Raw genomic sequence first — 25,136 nt, forward strand, 5'->3', positions numbered from 1 at the left:
CAGCGTCTTTTTGTCATGCTCGCTTACATATATATATATATATATATATATATATACACTTCACAAAGATACATTTATTCAGAGTTTATAGCCATTATCTCTACTCAGTTTTCAGTGACCCCTGCAAAGCATCACTATAGTAAAATGTGCTTTTTTTTATTTTGGTTGAGCCCTCCACTCACAATATTGCAGAATTCAGATAGCATATCTTTTTCGTCCTCTAGTCAATACTCTCATTCACCCCTCCCTACAGTAGACATGCAGTGCAGTGGAATCCTGTCTTGGATAACGCAGTAATGATGCACACGAGATTGTATAGCCGACTTCTGACCAGCGCTGTAATGCGGTGCATAGATGGATTAAACGTATTGGCAAACAGGCAGACAGGCAAGAGGCTCCTAGTGATATATACCCAAACTTTATCTGTTTACTGTCTCTCAGGTATGTCAGGCAGGTGAGCAAATCCCTCCTCAGCCTCTATTTTCTATCAGCCATATCTCAGTGTCCCTCTCTAACCTACGGTAATCTCTGATGAACTATGGCTGATGATATAAAGCAGAACAACCCAAGGTGGAAACCCTTCAGGTGAAAGTCAGACATCTAAAGAAAGAAAAGCCCTCCATTCTGGCGTGGAGTTGCTGTGCCTGTTTTTGTTTCTTTTCTTTTTTCTATAGAAATATACTATTAGGACTCATTCTTAGAAACTCTAGCTAGACAAATATCTATCTGCTTTCTCATATTTTTGATTAATTAGAGGGTTTTACCTGTTTATGCGTTTGTTTTATAAACGTGTGGAATTCAAATCTTCATTGTTTTAGCTTTCCGTTGTTGGCTACTACTTTCTCCCACAGGTTTGAGATGGATAGCATGAAGACATTTCACATGCTAAACACACAAACACAGAGGCAAATGCACTCATATTTTAGATAATATTGGCAGAGGGTGTTTGAGAGCTCCTATTATGCCTGCGAATGAGCTGTTTAGTGCTTGATGTAGGCTTTGGCAGCAAAGCAGAGGCACCTGCTATTTGATGTGCCCTCTGTCGCTGTCAGGTAGAACATAGACAAATCTGTTATATTCCTTTCTTCTTTGCCTTTGTTCACTTCTGAAAGCTGAAATTCAATCTCTACTATTTTATCACCTTCTGCCCTGTATCTTAGCGGGTTGCAGCATCTGAAGGTAATTTGTTTACCAGGTAAGAAAAAAAAATCTTAGCCCAAAAAGCAAATACAGATGCCTTATATCTTTACATTTGCAAGGTTGTCTGAGAACTTGAAAACAAAAGTCTTGCTTGTTGTGAAATACATTTCTTTTGAAATTATCCTCATGAAATATGTGTTACTGGGTGTTTACATATCCCACATATGCACTGCACGCAAACACAAACACACTGCACAGAAACACACACCTACTTTCGATATGAAACTCGCAAACTCGCTCCCTTTCTCTTTCATTTTCTCCCCCTCTCTCTCTTTTTACCTCCTAAAAGTCGGATTTGGCCCATAATTATATTAGTATCATCTCTCCTGGTCTCTCCTATGGTGAAATTGAATCTAGTGGTTACAGAGCTGAGTGGTGGCTGGTTGACAGGCGCAGGCCTCGAAGAGAATTCTGCTTGACACTAAGACCCTGAGCCCCATAGGGAGGGATGGAGGGATTTATGAAGAAAGAGAAAAAAAAATGGATAAAGTGAGAAGGTTAAATGGGAAGCAGTCAATATTTTACTCACCTAAGGCACCATTTATAACTTTCCACTTTCTACAGTTTTGGTGCACAGAATCTAATCCTAGGGAAAAGTTGTACGTCCCCATTTTTGGAGAAGAAATGGGACGCTGTTTGAAATATAGATAAAAACCAAAAAGGATTTCTAACCACGTAAAGCCTTTGGCGCAAATAGTATAAAGTCCGCTTGAAAATCTCATAACTAATTAAGCAGAAAGGCAATGAATGATATGACTGGCAGTGTTGGGGTAATATCTCAAAAATAATGTATAATTTATTGTTACTTTTCTTAAAAGTAGTGCAGTACGTTACCTAATTACTCACCAGAGAATGTCATTCATTACACTACTCATTACGTTACTCTCTTGTTAATCTATAAAATGACCTGAAACACATTGGCTCATAATGATGTTATACAAACAGACTGTCCCAGACCCTATCGTAATGAGGACACACATATGACCTATGAACACAAAACCGACAATATCGCAACGCAACGATCAAAACCAGCCTAAAGACACTTCAGGTGACTCAGTGGTTCTATTTCAGAAACATAAACAGGACTGCTCATCACTGCTGTTTTTTACCTGTTGAAGTTCAGGCTCTGGCTGCTGGGTCGGGGTGGGAATGCACTCATCTTTATCACTCTGGGTTCTTGGCTAGCTTTGCGTTAGCTCGCTGTCTGTGCAAATGCTTTCAGCTGACTTGAGTTCTGTCAGCGGTGTAATGCAGTCGTTTCCATCTTGAACACAGTTTGCACTTTACCATCACTCTCTTGTCCTTAAAAGTAAGTCCATATCTCTGCAGTAGACTGCTCCACCATTTATTTTCCTGCCCTCACACACATCTGACATCAGTTGACTGTAGCACAAGCGCGCAGAAGAAAAAAAACGTGTTTTTTAATTTGCCCAATGTGCAGATAGGGGCAGAATCTTTGTTACTTTGTTACTTTGCAAGTAACAACATAATTGTATCTGTAATGTAATGACAAAATTTAGCACGTGACACTATAATACGCCTTACACCCAACACTGAGGACTGGGTGTGGGGAGTGGAAAATTGAGATCTATGTTTTGTCCTCTGTTGTCAGCTAACAGTTTACATGATGCCTACTTTTCTGAAGGGTTGCTATAGGTAAGCTGAACTTCATGTCTGCATTGCTCATTCTGAATGGAATAGGTTCTTTTCTTTTTTGACTGATTAATTTTTAGACTTCAGTGAGCCTTTCTGGACAAATAGCTACTTAAGGGAGTTGTCAGAGAGATTGTCTAGCCTGTACACCAATTTTTTTCCCGCATCCTTTCCAGTCCAAGGGTTAACACAACACATACTGCCGGAGCATCACATACTCTGCCATTCGTGAAGGTAAATCACCTTCACTTCCTCTCTTTATCTTTCTGTCATTTACTTTATCCCGCTGAGCATGAAGAGCACCTTGATTTGTGTGCTACGCAGAGATGGGTGGAGAATTTGTCTGTCAAAAAAAAGGGAGGGCTCATGTTTGCGAGTGACCATCGGAAAGTGTATTTCGGGGAGAGGGAGACAAGGGGAGAGAAAAAGCGAAGAGTAAAGGAAGTAAGGTGAGAGCGCACAAGGAAAGCCTGGAAAGGGGCAAGATTGAAGGGAGAGGGAGAACGGTGTGCACTCCCAAAAGCCATTAAAGTTTGATTCACCCACTCCTCACTCTTTGAATAAATCAACCTGTCGTTCCCTTTCTCCCTTTCTTTCAAGTCTGTGGTTCCCACCTCTCTGTGCCCACCCCCACCCTGCCTTTGGCACTCTCCTTCTCTCTAACACTCTGTTGGCAGAATTGTGAATTCTGACGAGTTTTGCCAACATAAAAGACAGCCACGCATGTTGTCAGTCCCTCCATATTTTGTAGCTGCTTGTGTTAATGTTTATGTGTGTATAGGAGACAGAGTGAGATAGAGTGCTAGCTCTCATGGCACTTTTGTGTTTTTTAGACCTTTCAAATACACGATTTAATCTGACAGCATCTGTACGTGTTGGCTACATGTACGAATGAGCACCCCGGTGTCTTTTCCATAACTACTTACTTATCTCTTTCAACACAGCACAGTTAACGGATCGGCACAAAAGATTAGACCAGTTTGATCTATAATGGGACGTGTTTGTGTGTAGTGAGCACTGATGTTTGTTGTCACTTTTGAGTTGTTCAGCTCATTTAAAAGTTTGGTGAATAGGATATGCCGCAGAAATATGGGAAAATATAGATTTTTGTCCATCATGTAGTAAGAAAATTTTTACTTAATTCAACCACATCATTTGTTGTACCGTCCAATCTACGGTGTATGACAAAATCACCGGCTGAATGAAACTGTGAGACACATTGCCCTGAAAGTCACCTACAGAGTTTGGCCACCATGTGCCACGACGACAACGTCATTACACCTCTCTGAAACTCTGTGTGTAAATATATATATATATATATATATAGAAAATCTTTCACAAGTGTTAGTTAGCTTGGGTTCTGGGGTCTGCAGTGTGCCACAGTATATGATTTACATCATTTTCGTTGAAAATACTGTCACCCTAGAAGAACCTTCACTGTAAGGGGCCAAAACATTGACAGCAAAATTTCCCCCAAAGCGTATGACAGCCACAGTAGTTTCTATGTTTTTGTCTTTTGACACTCATCTGTATGCCTGAATGACAAAAAACTGTCACAGCCTGATGTTATGCATCCTATATCTGAATGGGGCTTATCATAGAATAGTTATTAAAAAGAGAGTTTTACTAAAAGAGGGACGAAATTAATGTCTGAAAAATATTTGTTTAGCTCCAATTAGTGCCTTTATCCTCACCATGGCTCCATTCAGCATTATGAAAAATCCTCAGTGACTCTTTCTCTCTGTCTTCTTTTGTGTTTCAGAATCCCCCTCCCTGCCTACACATTTGTTCCCCCCCCCCCCCCCCCCTTTTATAACCTTTCCAATTTTTGCAAAACTGTTTTGGTTGTCACTTTCACTGTTGAAATGGTAAGGATAGAGGGTCTAAAGAAAAGTTATGCATATAGTGAAACTATAGAGGAAAGGAGAAAGAAGAAGAAGTCTTCAGTTGATCGATAACAATAATGTGAGAGTACTAACAGACTAGACTAGAAAGGGATCAAAGACCTAACGGTACCATCATTTCTCAGTAGAGCAGTTCACTCACAGACCACAGGTTTACTTGAGGTTTCTAGAGTTTCTAAAAGTAGAATGGGAGGCTTCAGCTATCGGGGCCCTCTCCTGTGGAACCAGCTCCCAGCTGGGGTTCAGGAGACTCTTTCTACCTTTAAGATTAGGATTAAAACTTTGCTTTTTGATGAAGCGTATAGTTAATGCTTCAGGATCAGTTAACCCCGAATCCTCCATCAGTTATGCTGTAATTGGGTATGGCTGCTGGGGGAACTTCCAATGATGCACTCAACCCTTCCCCTTCAGTCACTTTCAGTCCCTGTTTATCTGTATCGCTGCATGTCGGTAAAACTATTGACTACGCTCTCCCATAGTTTGTGTTTTGTCCTGTTTGTTGTTTATAGTCTCTTTATGCTGCTTTTTTTTTGTAGACTTTCTACCTTACAAAAAAAACCAACAAATGAATAAAATTTACCTAGAGACAGGCGTTATTCTAACAGTCGTGTGTGTATGACTCACACGACTGTTAGAATAACAAGGGATGTCTAAACCAGCTGGCAGGTGGGGACTTTTGTGACGTGCACTCCTCATAGGTTTTGTCCAGGTCCTCCAACTTCCTCCCGCAGTCCAAATATGTGCATATTAGGTTTCAATCAATCAATCAATCAAAGCTTTATTCGCCACATGCAGGTTGCCCTGCAGTGAAATGGGCATAGCATTATGACAGGGTTAAGTGTTTATAATCATTCACATTACGTTAACCACATGCAAGATTGCCATTTTTTTATTTTTGGTGCCATTTCTTCTGTTTATTTAAAGTTTTGATTCCAGGTTTAAGCGAGCTGTGTTGCAGCGGACATGCACTGCAGTAACAAAAACAATTCATTAACTAATTAAAGCGACAAACAGATGTTTAAGCTCCAGCTTACAGCCCATGATTGTCAGATATCTGCTTCATTTTCAGGTTGTCATACGAGTCACTCAGATATGTCTAGCATCATCTTGTCTGGCACGTCCTCTTATTGAGCAACCCGCCACCAGCAGCTGAAAGGATTAAGTGATAGTATTTTTCTAATGTAACTAAATGTTACTCGTCATGTTCATTCTTTTGAATCACCAATCATAGCATTGCTTGATCGTATGGCCCAGAGGTTTTAGATTGTATATCGTTGCAAGAGATTTGCCCTGCGTGTCTTTGTTCCTGGAGGGCATAAACTGGTTTTATTTTAATTTTACCACTAGCAAATGTTATATTTCATTTCCGCTCCTAGTAGAGCTGTGAAAAGGGATATTAATTATATATTGTAAATAAGCATGTGCTTAGTGGTTTCTAGCAGGTTGCTTTTCCTTTTTGGGTTTTTTTTTAATTGAATCTTTAAACACACCATTCACACGTTTTCTTATTTTCTGTCAGACTTCACTGTCTCAGTATGGCACTGTGTTGTTTCTGTGATCATTTAGTGTTTGCACATTTCAAAATTAAATTCCTTCCAGTGATTACAGTTAAAAGCTCAGCAAAAAAAAAACCTTTCTGTCAAACTAAACGAGCAAGAAAGGACAACGGGATGTAGGATTGCACATTACTGAGGTCTGGAAGTTGGAAAGGAATGCTGCACACTGACATTGTATAATTAGGTACCCAAAGAACAGACCACTCCTCACTTTCAATGAATAAAAGATAATGTAAAAATGTACTGTACAGTCACGAGGATTTTGTTATTCTGTAACAGTTTGCTTTTGTTTGCTTTGTTTAAAGTCAATGAGCTGAATGACAGCTCAGACAGTCTTTCAGATACAAATCTTTGGCTTATTGCATTTAGATATTTTGTGTTATAAGCAAGTTTTGCCCCGTCCCCAGTGAACACTGATAATAGCAACAGTCACCAAGATTCCTCTTCATTTTTGTGAAACCCCTATTGGCGACGGCCCCCTTCTCGTCTCCATATTGTGTGATGTGCCCAAAATAAGAGCTTTGATGTATAACTGAACAGTGCATTCGCCCACTCCTTTCCCCCCAGTGCCCTGCCAGGACTTAACTTATAGATAAAGCACATGTGGAGAGGAAAACTGAGTCTCTAGTTACCATGAGGTAACTGGACTGTTTAATATAAGATTTCCTACAAATGAAATAATAAAATGCTGTTATGAAATGCTGAATGAGCAAAGGAGGCTGAGACAGTTAAAGACACAGACAATCCTTGACACTCCACTTGCTGAGCACTCCATCACTGGTGTCACGTCTCATCAACAAGATGTTAATTTAATTTGACAATATCACACTGTAATAATTGAGATTAAGCTAGAGCGAGGAGGAAAATGAGACAATAGAAATAAATGGTGGAGATATTTGCTTTGGAAGTACCAATTTTCATCTAATGATCCTCTTAAAAAAAGAAAGGAAAAGAAAAGGGAGATGATTATATGTGTTGCCATTCTGTACTGGTGTTATTAGTTCTGCCTTGCTTTTTAATTAGCTATCATCATGTAATATACACAAAGCCCACCTAGTAATTCTCAGCTACGTTTTGCTGTAATAAAGAGGCTGTGAAAGTGTTTTTGTCTCATTTATGTCCATCTTCTTCCTACATGCAGTACTTTTCTTTGCTCGATTATCTCTCTGTCCCACTCTTCTCTACTGCAGAGCTACATGAAGTGATTGCAAACGGACCCCGGTAGCGCAGTGGTTTCTGTGTACTGGCTGTCAGTCTGTTCAGATCTGTTTGTCTTCCCGTATCTGACATTTACATTTAGTTTCATCTATTTGCATCTATTCCATTCTATTCTATTCAGGCAGATAAACAGAAGGTGCGATTGCGGGTCCACTGCTATGTTTACTTTGCAGCACACTGCTGATGTATCGTCATACGTCTCTCTTATTCTTCTTAGTCACGAGCCCTACATACTGACACGTCGGGAAATATACTGCAGCTCCATAGATAGTTATGTAGGACAACTGAGTGAATTAAAAATAGGCCCATTATGCTGATAAGTTAGCTGCATCTGTTGCCAGTTTGGGGATGTGTCTACTGGACAGAAAAATGTTTTTTCTCACATTAAAAAAATCTGTTTATTCTGAGTGGCCTAATTCACTACAGGACAGAGGATTATGTTATATGCAGATGTGCTTCTACTAGCCTAACAATGCATTTTCTATACTGACATGACAGCAAATGTCTATGAGAACCCATCATAGTATACCACCTGAGTGGCAGAGGTGGCAAACTATCTGTGTTTATTTTCTTAGACTTATGATTCTTTATCATTTCTACTAGATACGTCTGCTTGCCGTCCTTGCTGCCTCCTGTTTACAAACACATCAATAAATGCAATGTCCCTTGAAGTTGTTAAAATGAAACAATCTTGACTACATATCTCTTAAAGTCCCTCAGCTGATAAGAATACCCATCCAATACAAAGAACACACTTTTTTTAAAAAAAATATTGTGCTTGTTTGGGTCCCTGCTGAAAATCAAATCTTTCCTTTGGGGAGTAACCACTGGCCTTTTAAAATCCTAGAATAATGCATGAAAATGAAAGGGGTACTGGGGTTCATAGTGCAGGAGAAGGACAGTCTGCTTATATATGGTCAGATGTGTCTGCAGTTGCTTGAAGTCTGTGAATTATGCATTGGGAAAAGAAGCATGTAGATTTCTACTGGTGTCTGTGTGAGTGGGTGTGTGCAAAGAGACACCTGAGACATTAAGACTCATGGAAGTAGAGCCCCCTTATGCCCTCGTGGTACCCCATGCCCGAGGCTACAGATAGAGAGAGTTGATGATATAGAGTGCAGCGTACCTATAGGACCAGACTACAGAATGAAGAGATTCAGGACTACAGAGTTCAGAGTGAAGTGAAAACACACAAAAAGCTTGAAATCAAGGGCACACTGGGGAAACAAGGCGAGAGTAAAGAAAGGCACTGGGGGAGGGAGAGAGAGCAGGGTATCTTTTGAATAGCACAGAGTGCATCAAATCCCGTGTGCTGTTGAGATGAGATGGCCTCCACAGCAACCCTGGCATCGCAGTTCGTTTGCTAATGGCATGTGTAAAGTGCAGCTTCCCTTGGTCATCAGCCTTAAACACTTGCACTGTTGCACATGCACGGTGAATTCCACTTGTGATTGTTTAAATATTACTTTAAAACCAAAATGTTTTCACTGTAAAAGAGTGGTGGACACAGGCCATGCAGGGAGATGACTCAGAACATGAAAATTGAGATGCGAGGTCACTAATATCCTGGGTAAAAGCATGAAATAGAAATAGTAAAAAAATGAAGGTTTTAGAATTGTAGAAGATTCCTTCGATCAGACATGAGTATGTGAGGGGCAGGGATAGAAACGCCTATCCATCACTACGTCCTTTCTCTAAACTGCTTATCATCGTTGCTGCGGGCTATCCTAGAACAAACTTAGTGAGATTAGACAAGTTTTCAGTCTTTCAGCATCATCACTTTTAGACAAGCATGCGCACCCTCAGTCAGAGCTACCTGTTGCCAGTTAGTCCAACCTATGTCTGCGCACTCTGTCAAGATGTTTTAATGTTGTGGGGATGTCATCTTTTTGTGCCAGAGGCAGAGAAATGGTGACAAGTGGATGAGATCAGAACAGTTATACAGACTGTTGTTAGGTGACCAAAAATATATAAGACCTATTAACCTATTAATTATATTTTTTAAGTCGTCTATATCTACATCTTCAGCTGTTTTTTTGTAACTTGAAGCAGCGGTCCCCAAACTTTTTTCCGCCAAGGACCTGTTTATGTCTGACAATATTTTCACAGACCAGCCTTTAAGGTGTCGCGGATAAATAGAAAAAAATAAAACCAATTTATTCCTAACACACGGGAAAAGACCCAGGGAAACCGAGTTAACGATAAAAACGATGAAAAATAATGATAAAAACTGATAAAAGCGCTGAAAACCATAAATTTCACACCCGAGCCTCAAATCTCACAGCCCGGTACCAAACAACTCACGGACTGGTAACGGTCCATGGCCCCGGGGGTTGGGGACTACTTTTGCGTTTGTTTAAGATAAACAAACTGTGAGCAATTAATGGCACAAAAACGTTGGATTTAGAAAGAACTGATACAAAATTAAAACACCCATATGCAAGTTGATATGCTTTCTTTTTCTTTGGGGGGGGGGGGGGGGGGGGGTCAGAAGGTTCAATAAACTCCTGTTTTTTGTTTTCTTTTTTAAGTGAGTTTCATAGTTCAAGATAAATATATCAATCATTGATGATTTTTAAGAGCAAAGCAGACTTATCGTCACGCTACAAAGAAACTACAGCAATGAGCAGACTACTCTGACCCCCAGTAGGGGTTTTGAGACATCTCATTAAACGCATGCAAAATTTTAAAACCTTGAAATGTACCCCAAAAACCCAAATAAGTACCACAAATAAAATTTTGAGCATCTGTTTTTTTTAAAAAAAAAACAACAAATTAGCAAATTAACAATTTTTCAAGTGAAGCCCCGCCCTCACAGGTTTACATAAAGATACCAAGTCTTGGCATCCAACACACGCAGGTCAGTTCCCAAATTTTAAGTTACAAGGAATCTTTACTCTGCAGGTCTTTGCCTAAATCCCTTCCCACTACTTCACTTCATCTCTCCCCTCTATGTTAGTTCTGGGTAATTACCCATTTACAGTGTTTCCCTCACTCCCAGTGAATTCAAATCAGATCACTTGCACTGGTGGGTGACTGCAAACATAATCCAGCTGCCATAAAAAGCCTCTGGACCACTATGTAAAATTGCCATTCACTACTGGATTATGGGGCTTTGCGTTATTGTTCCAGCTGTGTACCTTTACAGGTGATCGCGCTCACCTGTAAAATAAAACATCAAGAGCTAATTGAGCAGTGTGCAGAATGATGCTGTACAGGCGTACGCTCTGCTCTTGGTCACATACCTCCCATATGCACACACAGAAGCACAAATACAGGCTGCCCACACATACACAGAAATGCGCGCCTCCCTTCAACCAGTCCCAAATTCCCCTATGTCTTTAAAAGAAAGTGCAGACTGATTAAAGTCAGAGTTTTATGGGGAACTGTGAAGAATATGACAAAAATAAATAAATAAAGCCAGAGTGTCTTGCCCCCTAGGCAACAGCCGTTTATATGATAATCAGCTCTACTCTAATTTGCATTTAATTCTATTTTAAAAAAATGACTTCTTAAAAAAGGGAGTTGAGGAGGACAGGAAAATTGTGTATGAGAACAAGATGTTCAACAGTAGGAAAAGGAAACAGGATTCATCATCTTTCACTGTTATCCATTAAGCAGTCACTGATAATCTGGTAATCACTGATTCATGTCAACTACATTTTTGCATGAAGCAAATGAAGCTCATTTATCTTGCTTGATAGTTTTTATTATTCTTGATAGCAGCATTATAATGTTATCTGGACACTGGGATGCTAACACCTCCAGCATGCCTCTTATGTTGTAATAGCAGCCCTGAAATGGAAAGCCATTAGTTGGGAGCTCGGCTTATTCATAATAACATGAATTAATTTGCCTAAAATCATTAAAAATGCACTATGCTAAAAAGCAGAATTTACTAAACGAACCAATTAGAGAAGAATTTAGAAGTATAAGATCTATTTGCAGCCTGACAAATACCAGAAATGCATTATGCTCTGATGTAGACTTCAGGATTTAAGAATTCGCTCAACTAGTTTGTCTGATCTCTACCTTAAGAGAGCTGTGCATAAATGAATGGCCTCAAGTCTCAGAGGACTGAAGCAATGTTTCACCCGTCCACACACAAACCTTTGTAGAGCTCTAAGTTAAGTTAGTCATGAACATAATAGCTCGTGTCAGCTAATACGAGCAGCTGTATGACATTTTAACTGGCAAAAACCTCAGTGAGCGTGAGCTAAAATTGCTGCTACCTGAATGTTATGTACACTAAGCTGTCCTCACGAGACTGTAAAAGTCAATTTTAAAATGTGCATTCCCTCTACAAACTTTTGCATTTGAATTTGAGAGAAATTTCAGAAAAAGCTTCCCTACCTCCAAGCAGCAATAGTTTCAACCACAGCTACAGGTAACTGCTTTAAATAAGGCAGGAAAAATGAGTTGTACTTTTAGTACTCTAAACCGATATGGATAACTTTCCATAACAGGTTAAAAAAAAAGAAAAAAAGAAGGTTGCAGAGCTGGCTGATGTGTGTGGCCTGTCCTTGTACCCTTCCTCTGGGATCTACCCATCTGTCTCTCTCTGGCTCTGTGGATTCCTGCAGCATGCTGGGCCTGATTACCTTTACATTTAAACAAACAGCTCCAGCTCTTTGGAGGCAGTCAGCCATGAGCTTTGACAGGGGGTTAGGCAGTTTTGGGAGAAGACTGATAAGGAGATAAATATGTTGTCTTTTCTCCACAGAGAAAATAGCCAACCCATACATACAAACACAGGCCATCCACTGGAGGCATTGATTCCCTATCTCATAATCCTCTTACTTTAACCATTACTGCTACCTCAAACCTTTCCCCAAACAAAGTCCTACTTTTAAAATATATTATTTTAAATAGTCACCCAAATTTGAAGCAACATAAGACTTTTCAATTAATACTCCATTATTGAAAATGGTAAACACTAAAATTGAAAAATATCAGCCAAACAGAAAAAAGCCCCTCAAAAAGATCTAAATGGAAATTACAGGAACACATCATGAATCCTTGACACTCACATGCTCTCCCACACACACTGGGAGGCTGTCTTTGCCTTTCAAAAGTGGCCCCTCTCCCTGTCTGCTGGTGTGGAATCATTTTGTTCGGCTGAGTGCTTCTCCAGAAAATCGCAGACGGGCCGTAGAGTGGAGCGAGAGAGAACAAGAAGGAATAAAAGCAGGTCACAATGTAAGACACTTTTTGGACATCAGTTCCTGTATGGTACACAAAGACTTGCACCACATTACTGCAGCACATTAGGCCTTACTGACTAGTTTAACAGAGGGGGGGTCAAACGATTTGGAGAGGAAAGACTAACTGCCATTAGAAAATGACTGATAACTGTTAGAGAGGCATGCCTATAAAATATTGTCAGTATATACATGGTTAGATGGCTTCAGGTCAGCCTTGAATGTGTTTAATCCAGAGAGTCTGGTGGCTCATGCCAATCCAGCCAATCCATTGATCTTTCATTTAATTTGTCTCCAGCTTGAAAACGTTTTTTTGGGTTGTGATCTGGAGGTCAAAGTGGATAAAGATATGAATTTGAGATAGATAGATAGATAGATAGATAGATAGATAGTGTGTGAGGGGAAATATTTTCCCTCCTATGGTCTCACAGTACAATAAACTGCAGTAACAGAAAAAGAAACTTTACACAGGACTGGTAATTCTGTTGCCCTCAAGTCCTGCATAAGTCTTATACATGTATGTCTTTGGGGCTAGTGTTAGGATCATCAGCGTAACTTTGTGCTGAACATTGGGGTGGGGGTGGGGGTGGGGGGGGGGGGTCAAGATCTCTGTCTAAGTAAATAAATAAATCTGGGTAAATTCCCAGATGATTCAACATGCAACTATTTTGCTGGTAATACCTGAAATGAGTAAAGAAAATCAACAGCCTATTTCTGCAACATAATTCATAATTTTATTGGGGGGTGGGGGTTATATATTAGTTGGGTCTTATTATTGGGGGAGGGTCATAACCCCCCTAACCCCCCTGAAAATTACACCCCTGGTTAGGATGGCCATTGGTGACTGGGTTGAAGTGGGATCCTTGAGGCAGAGATAAGGTGCCGACCAACCAGGGATTTATTCAGCAACACTCAACGACACAGAAAATCTAACAAAACAAAATAAAAATATGTTGCCCACCAGTGACTTGTGGTCCAGCAGCAGACTCCAGACTTTTATTGACTGCTACTAACAGTCTTTATTAACATTAAATCAATACAACAGAAAAGGCAGCAACTATTAAATTCACATTTCCCCACTTGGCCTATAAGCTTTTATCTAAATGAGAGCAGATATGCCTATCAGGTTACCTTTGAATGACACTCAGGATGGCTGGGAACTCTTTTGGCTCAAACACACAGGTAAAGAAAACAGTCTTGCATTTAAAATCTTTCAAAACTTTAAAACTATTTTAACTTTAAAACTTTAAAACGAATCTATATCTCTGTTCCTAGAGCAGACTTTCACCAGTACCAGCTGGAAGTCTATCCACAAGGAAGCAACTACAGAAAAACATCAATCGATAAAAGATAGCAAACGTTTTTCTGTGAGTCTTTATTCTTCTATACAAATAGTATCACAGTTACTCATGTGTGAATGAAGACAACCTGCATTACAGCAAAGTCAATCTTGATTATTAGATTATAGAGACTGTTTGCAGGTGATGAGTTACACCATGAAATAATAATGGTAGCATATTTAGGTAAATTTAATCTCAGCTATTTCGCTCTAAAAGACAGTCAATAGTTGTCCACAATGTAAGTAGTTGCACTAAAATCCTTAACAGTGAAAATACCCACATCTTTCTGATGTTCTCTTAAAGGATCCCACATTTAAACATTCAAAACACTTTGAGAATTGATCCAAAGCAACTGGGGAAAAATGAAAATTTCACTTTCTACTTCTACTCGACAAAGCACACTTAGACAAGTACAGGCAATTGGCTTATCACTGCTAATTCAGTGAATTATGAACAAAGCACACTGGGTGCTTGCACAGTTTCCATCCCTCATGTTCAGAGTTGAGCTCACTAACAGTAATTATACTGCAAGAAAGCATCACACCTGCAATTGGAGTTAAACTGCAGACAGCTACACCTATCAGTAGACTCCACGCTGTCACTCACGCATTCAGTCTCTTAGCTCAAACCTGGCTCAAGATAACACTCAATACTCAGGCTGAAATGATGGTATCAGACACGTAAGCTTTACAAGTGGGTCTCCTAAGGTTAGAGGGCTTTATGAGGTGGGTTTCCCATTTCCACCTCAGCCCCAAGTCCAGTCTCCATCGCATTATCACAGGTACATACTACTGCTCACTGCCCCTGGGAAATCACGGGCTATGAAGGAAGCCCTGTCACAACATTTACCATGAGTGGAATTGTAATTACTGACATATTTTTTTTATGAGACGGGCTGTTTCATTGGTTTGTAAATGTTACTGCCATGACATATAGTATTTAAACTTGCTATTACCTCCCTTGAGACGTGGGCTTGTTTTGCTACATGGTTTCATCACCGACTTTATTCACTGAGTTTCTTTGCAATAAATAATGAATGTTAAGCCACAAGCTAGGTTTCCCGAAACTCGGGATCCTGGACATGTTTCTGGAAACTTACAGGACACCGTTATAAATATAACACGTAACACGGCCATGAGATAAGTAATGTGGACTTAAGTCATAGTTGAACAAGTATTAGTCACACAAACAGAAATAAGGGTTAAAAACCCCAAAGTTTTAAAGTAAGATGAACCGCACTCTTTTTGGCAGGGTATAAATCATTTTTGTATAATTTTCCTCATTTGCTATCGAAACCTCGCAGATGAAGGACACTTTATCTTGTTTCAATACCAGTGAATTATTGATAAGCTAATTTCAAATGTGAAATATGGTTTTGTGTGTCACCTCTATGATTAATTTAAGTACTCTTGTGATTCACCTGCTTCAGCATCTCTGCCAAAACTGCATACTGTGAAATTATTGCCAGCTCATGGCCTCACCTATTTATATGAGAAAGTCTTACATACTGTATATACCATATAACTGTTCGTGCCTGTATTTTTTCAGGATCTATTTTACTCACTGACCACTTTATTCAGTACACCACTTCTTGTAAGTGCCCATATCTAATCAGGCAGTAACATGGGAGCAGCATATAGGCATCGTCAAGTTGAGCTGAAATTCAAACTGAGCATGAGAGTGAGGAAGGTTTGGGGAAGTGTCTGGCATGTTAGACAGGCAGGTCAGAAACTGATGATCCACTGAGAATTTCCCACACAGCCATCTTTAGGATCGTCGAAAAAAAAATATCCAGCAAGTGGCGCTTCTCTGAGCAAAACTAGCCAAACTGTTTTGAGCTGATAGGGAGGCAACAGTAACTCAGATAACAATGAGTTACAACCAAGGTATGCAGTAGAGCATCTTCAAACACAACACACTGAACCTTGAAGCAGTGAAAAATTGCATTGGCTGCCATTTGTGACAGTTAAGAACACCAAAAATGTTAAAAATGTTGCCTGACCTGAAGAGTCTGGATTTTTGCTGTGACATTTGGATGGCAGGGTCAGAATTTGGCATAAACCATGAATGAAACGTGAAAGCATGGATACATCCTGCCTTGCATCAACTGTGGATACTATTTTGAAATATTTGCTGAAAGTGAAAGTGAAAATGATTTTTAACTTATCAATGTGGCCTAATCCTGTATTACAGAAATATCTTTCTACAGTAAATGAAACACAGTGATCTGATTTAAAAACAACAAAAAAAAACAGCTGTTTAAATGGTGCTTGCTTAAAATTCAAGTTATTTATGAACATAGGACAAAAAGCTAAGGTTTTATTGTTTTGTTTTGTTTTTTTTAAATATATAGTTTTAATGGAACTAAGAGGAAAAGGAAAAACATAAAGCCAGGTCTGAGCCAGAAGTACAAAAAGGGAAAACTCAGAAGAAAGGAGCACACAGCATGTGGGAGAACACAACAAGGAACTGAGGAAAACTGAGGGCTTAAATACAAACTGGAGGCAATAGCGAAAGAAGACTGTGGAAAAACGAGACACAGTCAAGCAGAATCTAGCTAACGAGACAAAGAGGAAGCAAAAACGAACACAATGCACACAAAGCAAGAGAAACAAAATAAAACAGGAAGTAACTAAACACCTGACACAGAGATGGAGAAGGAAAAGGGGGAGGAAGAACAAGAAACAAGAAATTGATTATGAACTATAACTATGAGCAGAACCCAGATAACTAATCTAAAAAAAAGTCTGAGAATATAAATACTAAAAACAGAGAACCAAAAAAGATGTCAAGGACAAATGACTCAAAGGCACTTAAATCTTAATGGAATAAGGAAACTAACGACTAATATACAATGAAACTCAAATTATAAGCAAAATTTGGAACTAATAACACAACTACAATAAAGAAAAGACAAAACTCAAAGCACTGAGTCCACGACCCAGGAACCATGACAGTTTACATCTCTCCACCTTGAATCTCTTCCTCACATGTTTCTCTCACATCCTTGTAGAGATTAGCTGAGAAGGAAGGAGCAAAGGAAGCAATGAGAAATGTTAGCATCACACAGCACAGCCACTGTTCTCAGACTGCCCTCTAAATGACTTTAAACAGCTCGCCTAACGTCAGTGTGGACGGCTCCTGTTTATTTGTCTCATATTCTGTGACTAAGCTGTGAAGCACTTTGTGACACCTGCATTAGAGAGGACATTTTTTTGCACATTTTTCCCACTTTGTGTGAATTGCCAACTGTTTTGTAGCATAGGTTTCAATAAAAATATTATGTTTGAATGCAAAAATGTTGCTTTGTTGTACGACAACACTGACTGTTAATTTTAGTATTCAGCATGGCGAGATCTTGCGCTGGCTCTTAGTTTCCTGGTAACATAGCAATAGTGCTTTTTATTCTTCTTACCTGGAGAACCGGACCATTCATTTTTAAAAATATGTTTTAAACTGTTAAGTTGTCACACCAACAGGAATCAGCTAATCAGAAACCAAAGCCATGTTCGCTTGGTCAAATCATTTACCCTTTTTTGTAAGGGAACATCTGTCTGCTCTGCAGTTCTGCACTTTCTCTTCATTTGAAATACATTCCCTCACATAGGTTGGAATAATGTCGGGGTAGTGTGACAAGGTGCCACATGTGGGAGGCAGTGATGGAGGGACAGAGGTTGTGCGAGGCAGAAAGTGAAAGGGCGAGCTGAGCTGGTACAATCACATGCCTGCTGGGTTGCAAGCGGAGAGCAGACAGCTGGGGAGGAACTGAAAACCTTCTGAGCAGTGTAGGTGTAATCATGGCTCTATTGTAGTGAACAGTTGGGCCTCTGGCGCTGCGAGCAGCAGGGAGCCGAAACCCAGGCGCTGCCCCTTCAAATCACCATGTCTTTAACATTTCTGACAAAATAAGAACAAAACATTGTACTTAGAAGTCTGTAGGCTGGCCATCGGGTTTACTAGGTTGGATAAAAAAGTTAGCGTGACTTTTATCGTAGTGATAGCACTTTTAACTTACATGTTACTCGCTTAATCGACGGGTCGCGGATGGATTTTTGACCGACAGCAGCAGGGCCACACATTTGGTGGCTGGGTTGAGTAGTTGGACGTTTAGTTAGTTGCTTTCTGTCAATCCATTTGTCTTATTAAGTTGTTTTTTTTTTTAAGATATAGTGAATAACATCATCATACTGTTTGAAATGATGTCCAAAGTTTCATATTTGTTCTGGCTTTACTCTGCTAGGATCTAAGGTGACTATATGTTACAATTAACTGTTGAATTTCTTTTGCTAAGCCTGATTTATAAATACTAATTATTATAAAATATCCCTTTCATCCAAAAAAAAATATCATGGGTGGTTACACTTTTCTCAGATATGATGGTTTTTTTTAGGTTTGTTTAAGTTGCATTCAGGTGCTCTACTCAGAAACATTGCAGAAACTGTCATTTTGGGCAAGAGTGTGGTTTATTCAGCTTGTATACCATCATTAAAAATTTTTCACTTACTTCGAAGCTTCTGCCACCAAACATGTTAAATAAGTAGATAAATAAGCTCCAGCTGACACAGGCCCAATCAATAAAACATTTAAAAGTATTTAAAAGAGCCGCATCTTTTGCTTATCACCACTGATCTCTAGACCATGTGGCTAGAAAAGCTCACACTCAATACACCTGTCTCTCCTGAGCAGTGAAATCAATGCAGTTTCTGTGCTGTTATAAATATCATAGATAAGTAAATCCCGAGCAAATGAAGCACTTAAGAAGGAAGAAGCATGGTGGCGTGAATCCAAAGTAGCATCAAGGGCTTCAGGTTATTTTTACAAGACGAATTAACTTAGACTTCTTCAGAAAATGTATTAAACATATCCAGTATGTGCTAGGAAGAATACTAGAAGAATACTAACTAGCTGTGATGAAACATTGTTTATCTTGTTCAAAAAATACACGCATTATGGCATAAATTCAGGGGCTGATGGAGACCAATCTGCATTTCCTCAGAGAGAAGCAAAGTGCAAAGTATTGGTGCTGCTTTTGCAGTCTTTTGTTTAATGAGCAGCAGCGATGTGCTACCAGCATGAGCTGTATTAAATATCACATCCTCGGTCTTTGAGGAAGTGTAATATCAAAAGCTTTAAATGTTTAACTTTATATATTTTACTTGTTTTTCTCCTCTTTAACCAGCGCTGTATTTTCTTCTGCTTCGTAAGAGTTTAATTATTTGCCAAATTAATTGAATAAATAATAGAGTAATTTGGGGCTTTTAGCTCGTCCAATTGAAGAGCATAATTTACGTTTACACAACAGTGTGAATGAATTTGGCTCCATACTGAGAGTGACACACTAATGAATTAACTAAGTGTACTCTTGGACAGAGTCTAATCTCGTTGTAGGGCCTGCTCCCTCAAGGACTCCTAGAGGAGACCGCTGACATTTAACCAGTGGAATCCTCACAGGTCCAGCCCTCAGGGGATTCAAGCCCTGTTAAAGTCCGACGGAGAAGCTGCGGCGTGTAGTCCTGGTCCGTCCAGCTCTGACTCTCTGCGGCCTCAGAAGTGCCGCTGCCATTAAAAACCGGAAATTTTAAACATATGGGACGAGTAGTGGAGAAGGCAGGGCAAACACACCGTACGATAAAGCAGAGGCAAAGTTAAAAGCGAATGGGGACCCCCTTCTTTATTAGAAATGTCTCATGGTTGTTAGTGACAGGCCTTCAGTTTGATTTCCTCATCTGTATTCTCAGTCTTCCCCTGCCTTTTATCGCAGTCTGCGTTCTTTCAGTCTCCTTACAACTTGTAGTCTGTTTTTTCGTGTCACATTTACGACCTTCTTCATACTTTTGTCTTTGCAGAGTTAAGATGAATCACTGAAATAGTAAGTTTTCATTTGCTTTGGAGTAGAACTTACAATGGCACTGATTAAGGTTTATTAATTGATATTAATTGGAAATCATTCCTAAGAAATTCTGCTGCCTATGTTAGTCAGAGGACTTCACTGAGCACATCAGAGGTGTTCAGCTAATCTTGGACTGTTCGATTTTTCAGAAACGGTCCCAGCACCGTCCTCTGGGTGTGCATGATAGGATGTGATCTGAAATATTTTGGTTAAGTGTGTCTTGCATAAGCTATTTATTTTCAAGGATTTGTCTCTGTCCCTGATAAGAATCCTTGGCTACTGCATACTGTGCACAACATGCTTGATAAGAAAGATGATGTACCAAGAAATTCACCAGACGTATCTTGATATTATATACATTACCTATGACATAGAGTACTATGTCATAGGTAAGTGCTGTCTGACAACTGGCATGACTTTCTTTTAGCCACACTTCTACAGCCTAATTGATGTAATGCTGCACAGGCAACTGTCCAGCATCTATCTATCTGTAGAGGATCTCAGAGGTATTACTGAAGTGAGCACTACTTTCTTGGTCACTTGCCTTCCTTCCTTAAACTTTTACTGAGTTGGCTGAAAGGCCAAGTCAGAAAAGTGCTTCCTGATTTCTTCCTTTTCACAATGATGCCCACAAAGCTCCTGGGAAGTTTCATCGATGCCGCAGTTTCTCTCACTCTTTCATTGATCGGTGCTGCAGCATAATTGTATTTTGAAATTTTTTGGACTATAGAAATGTAAGGATACTTTTTTTGCTCTGTTATTGTACAGTAGGTACTGTAAAATCTATCAAACCGATTACAATAACACAGGTAGCAATTAAAAATGTCTTTTTTTCATTTTAAATATTAGTAGGAGTATTTAGTGGGAGCACTTTTGCATTTGAGTGTTTTTTATGTTCATTTTTTATGCATTTCAGCATTACTGTGACACAAAATTAGTATTAGCTCTCAGTTAATATTTGAATTGTACCATAAACAGAATGCTCCTCCGTCTCTATCTTTCTATATATCTCTGCTGTATGTTTCTCCTTCTTTCATAAGTAGCAGCTCTCAGAGGGAGAAGAGTGATTCCCACAGTGCACTTCAGATAAGACACAGCAGGGAACTGTCTTCATCCCTCCTCAACCATCTCTCCACTTAACATTCTTCTTCCCAAGGAAATAGCCCCATTTATTCAAAAGCTGCAAAGCACTGTCAAGGCTTATATGCTGGAATATGTGCCGTGACAAACCAATTGGCTTTTGCTCTTTTGAAGGTATAGGTAGTGACACATACATGGTTCTCAGCTAGCATTCAGTAGTATCCAGTTTAGCTGCCAGTGCTCACCCATTCTTTTGTCCTTGTTGTTTACTGTCTGTCTCATTTATGGAGAAATGATTGCGTAGTCTTATAGGTTAATAAAACCAGAATTATTCACTGCCTTGTATTTTGCGCCTGGTCACTCACATCGACTTCACACGAGTCCAATCAATAGCCCAATAGGAAGAGTACTGTGACCAATTGGAAAGGAGAAAAGTGCTAGTAGAAGACAGTATTGTGTAGTGGCTGCTTAGAGAATATTTCAGGCCGTGGAGCTCTCTTTAGTGTTGGACTGCTGGAATGCAGAGAAATCCATCAAGAGGAGCTGACGATCCAAGGAAACTCTTTAAATAGGTTGCTTTATTGTTTCGCTCTTAGTATTAAAATGCACCGTTTATGCAAACTGAGCAGCTTGACCTTCAGAGACTAAAGGGAAGCAAGAAGATAAGACTGAATAATGTGACTGGTTAATGCTCGCATTCAGTTTTCAGGGAGAGATTCCAAAAAGATCGAATAGCGGCTCAGACGGGAGCTTCACCCGCACGCAGGCGAGCCCACTAACCTGAGCAGCACCACACTGGCACACTGACACATTCTGCTGAGAGTTGGTCATCTGCACATCCCGGCAAAGCTTTGAACTGTTGTTGCTTGAAGTGCTTTGAATGCTGTGCCTCTGTCAAATCTGAGAGATCAAAACTGGCGCTGGCGTGTGCGCGCGTGTGTGTTTACATATACTGGCGCGTTGCGTTATTTACCGAACCTTGCGGCGTTCGACCCTGGCGGTGTTTATGAGTTATTGTTTCACAGGTTGCTGCGCAAAGAGAGATAGAAGGTGGCATGCTTCAGGGAAAGGAAAGGATACATCAGATCACATTCTTTATCCACACACACACACATTTAGATATCATCCTAACACTCTTCCTTTTTCCAAAAAGTGCCACACACACACACACACACACACACACACACACACAGACATGCATTCACCCAACACTTAACCATCAAACTGCCTTCTTGACATCAAAGCAGAATTGATAATGTCGACATCCATTCCACACACACACACACACACGTTACATGCAACAATATTTAATTAATTCACCTAGAGTTTGATTGCGTATATTTTCATCCAATTAATTTGTTGCTGTGCTCGGGTGTCGCGCTGCAGGCTGTGGGGTACCTTTAGAGGTGTTTCCAATTTCCTCCTAAGCAGACAACTTGACAAACATATTAAATATATCAGAGAAATGCAGCTTAGATGTTTATTCAAATGCAGTTATTGTTGTGGGGGAGTGGATTAGTAACTCTGTTCCTTCACTCGGCAATTGTCAGCCAGGTTACACTCAAAGTGATGCAGCAGAGCTTCTCAGGGGCCCAAAAAGAGAGAGCAGAGCATGGAAAGTTACTGAAAGCTGTCAGCTTTGGTTGTTGTGTTCTCATTTTTTAAAAATTATTTTTTATTTTCATTTTTTTCTAACAAGAAATAGATTTTCTCCTCTTCCTTTTTCACTCTTATTGCCACAGTGTCGTTCCCTGTAGTCAGAGCAACTGCACTAAAAGAAATATAATGTTAACCCGAGGCCTACGATTACATCTTACAACTTTCAGACATACTTTTAAAAAAAAAAGTAAATTATATTAATTTTCACTACATAAATCTGAGAAATGATCCGGGACCCCGTCTGCATACATTACACAACACAGCGAGGATTCCAGGGGTAAAAAACTTGCTCTGTTACTCTCGTTGACATTTGTTGCTCTCCTTAAATTCTCATACGGCGGTCTAGCTTAATGTGGTTGGACAGACCCGTTTGCGATGCTGTTTATGTTTGCATGCAGAGACCACTGCGAGAGAGCAGAGCACACATTTCATTACACAAATTACAAATGCGTACACACATATGCCCCCTCTAACCCAGGCGTTTACACACAGTTACACAGTTTCATAGACTCTGACACACCACTATTTACACACACACACATGCAAATAGACTTCTACTCTCCCCTGACACCAGTGCAGACAGACTGTGGGGTCAACTGCTCTCTTACTGTGTCACTTTAGCTCTGGCTCAGGGCCCAGCTCAGTTCAACACCATGACCTCCCCATGTGGTCGCACTCTGCCCCTGCGATAGACAAGACCACACACACACACGTAAACGTAGACACCCATACATACACACACATACACACACACACTCTCTGGTCTGTGTCTACAGGTCTGGTAAACAGGAGGAGAGAGTAGAAGACCTGTGCAAGTTTTTTTTTTTCTTTTTTAGTGGAATATCAGGATGCGTCCCATTCTCTTTCACGTCCTTTCCCCTCTGTACCTGTACACATTCTCATTTCTTATTAATCGTGCATGTATGTGTGGCTGTTTTGAGATAAAATTCCAATTAATGATGCCGTTGTTCCACAGACTTTTCGGGCTACCTGGTAAATGTGTGTCTTTATACAGCCTTCTCTTTTTTTTAATTTAATTTTTTCTTTTGTTTGTTTGTTTTTTTTATTTCACACATGACCCTCTGGTGTAGCATCTTGCAACCTTTCTGGGCATTTCATATATCTTTGCTTTTAGCTTTTTGATACCCAAGACCATTTCTGTGGGCAACACAGATAGGCAATGCATATATTTACAGAGAGCAAAGCGCAACAAATACTTTCTGTTGTAGGGATAGATGCATTATTGTAACAACAACAGTTTGCCTTACCAAGGCAAGTTGCTCTTTCACTTGCAAACAAGAGGGTTAAGTCTGCCATAAATTTGTCTTGTGTGCCTGATCTCCACGGACAACTCAAAACAAACGTTGGGGTTATTGTTTCACATTCGCGTTAGTTTAGCTGTATTACTGAAATCATTGCTTTTATTCATCCAGATGGACTACAAATACTTTGTTATTAGATGTCATCATTCATGGGAAACGCTGCAGGGGATCAATCACAATCACAACCAAATTGTTTTGGATAATAATAATTATTCATTAAGTTAAACTGCCGTCTATTGCTTTTGTAGTTAATAAAGCCTTCCTGTACCTGCTTCATTCTTTATTTTTCTCTGACTTTTAAATGTAATTATAGGAGATATCTTCCTGCATACACTTGGGTTGTTGTTTGTATATATTCACTTCTCTTTGTGTCTTCTTCGATGCGTCTTTCAGGACACACCGGTGGGCAGATCCATATTCATGGTAAACGCCTCCGATCCAGACCAAGGCACTGGGGGCAGTGTTCTCTTCTCCTTTCAGCCACCTTCTGCCTTTTTCGCCATTGATGGCGCCCGAGGCACTGTCACTGTGACCAGAGCTCTGGACTATGAGACGACGACAGCCTACCAGCTCACCGTCAACGCTACGGTCAGCACACATACAGTATCAAAACTTAGTCTCTGTTAGCAAAGTTGCATTAGCGCTGTTAAATGTATACTGTGTTTGTTTTTGTTTTTTTGGTTTCTGAAAGGATCAAGACAAAATCAGACCTCTGTCCCGGCTTGCCAGCTTGGCTATCACCATCACTGATGTCCAAGACATGGATCCCATTTTCACCAATCTGCCCTACAGTACCAACATAGTGGAGGATGTTCCCCTGGTCAGTAATACAGTCCCACTTTACATCTCACCACCACAGTGTGTACCCTCTTCAAGCAGCTTTCGTCCTTTCTTTCTTTCCATCCTGCTCTGATACCAGAACATTCAACTTATCTTTTACCTCATTTCTCATATCCCGCTCTTCCTGTCCCATGCTCATGTTGCTCTTTGATTATTCAGTAGGTGTATACAACTCGTGCAAAGAAATATGATTAAAAACAAAGAGTTTCTGAAAGTAGAATGGGAGACTGAGCCTTTAGCTTTCAGGACCTTCTTCTGTGGAATCAGCTCCCA

General features: G+C 39.9%; 1 protein-coding gene across 1 annotated transcript in view; it reads left to right on the forward strand.

The window, feature by feature from the left end:
* The window catches only part of cdh23 (cadherin-related 23), a 177,656-nt gene that overhangs the window by 45,336 nt on the left and 107,184 nt on the right, over positions 1-25,136 (forward strand). The window contains exons 7-8 of the mRNA XM_087850340.1: positions 24,417-24,611; positions 24,715-24,843. Of these exons, the coding sequence (XP_087706466.1) occupies positions 24,417-24,611; positions 24,715-24,843 (324 nt within the window). The remainder of the gene's footprint in view (positions 1-24,416; positions 24,612-24,714; positions 24,844-25,136) is intronic.

The sequence above is a fragment of the Neolamprologus brichardi genome, chromosome 13, assembly GCF_056152115.1.
Source record: "Neolamprologus brichardi isolate AB-2024 chromosome 13, ASM5615211v1, whole genome shotgun sequence".
Taxonomy (NCBI): domain Eukaryota; kingdom Metazoa; phylum Chordata; class Actinopteri; order Cichliformes; family Cichlidae; genus Neolamprologus; species Neolamprologus brichardi.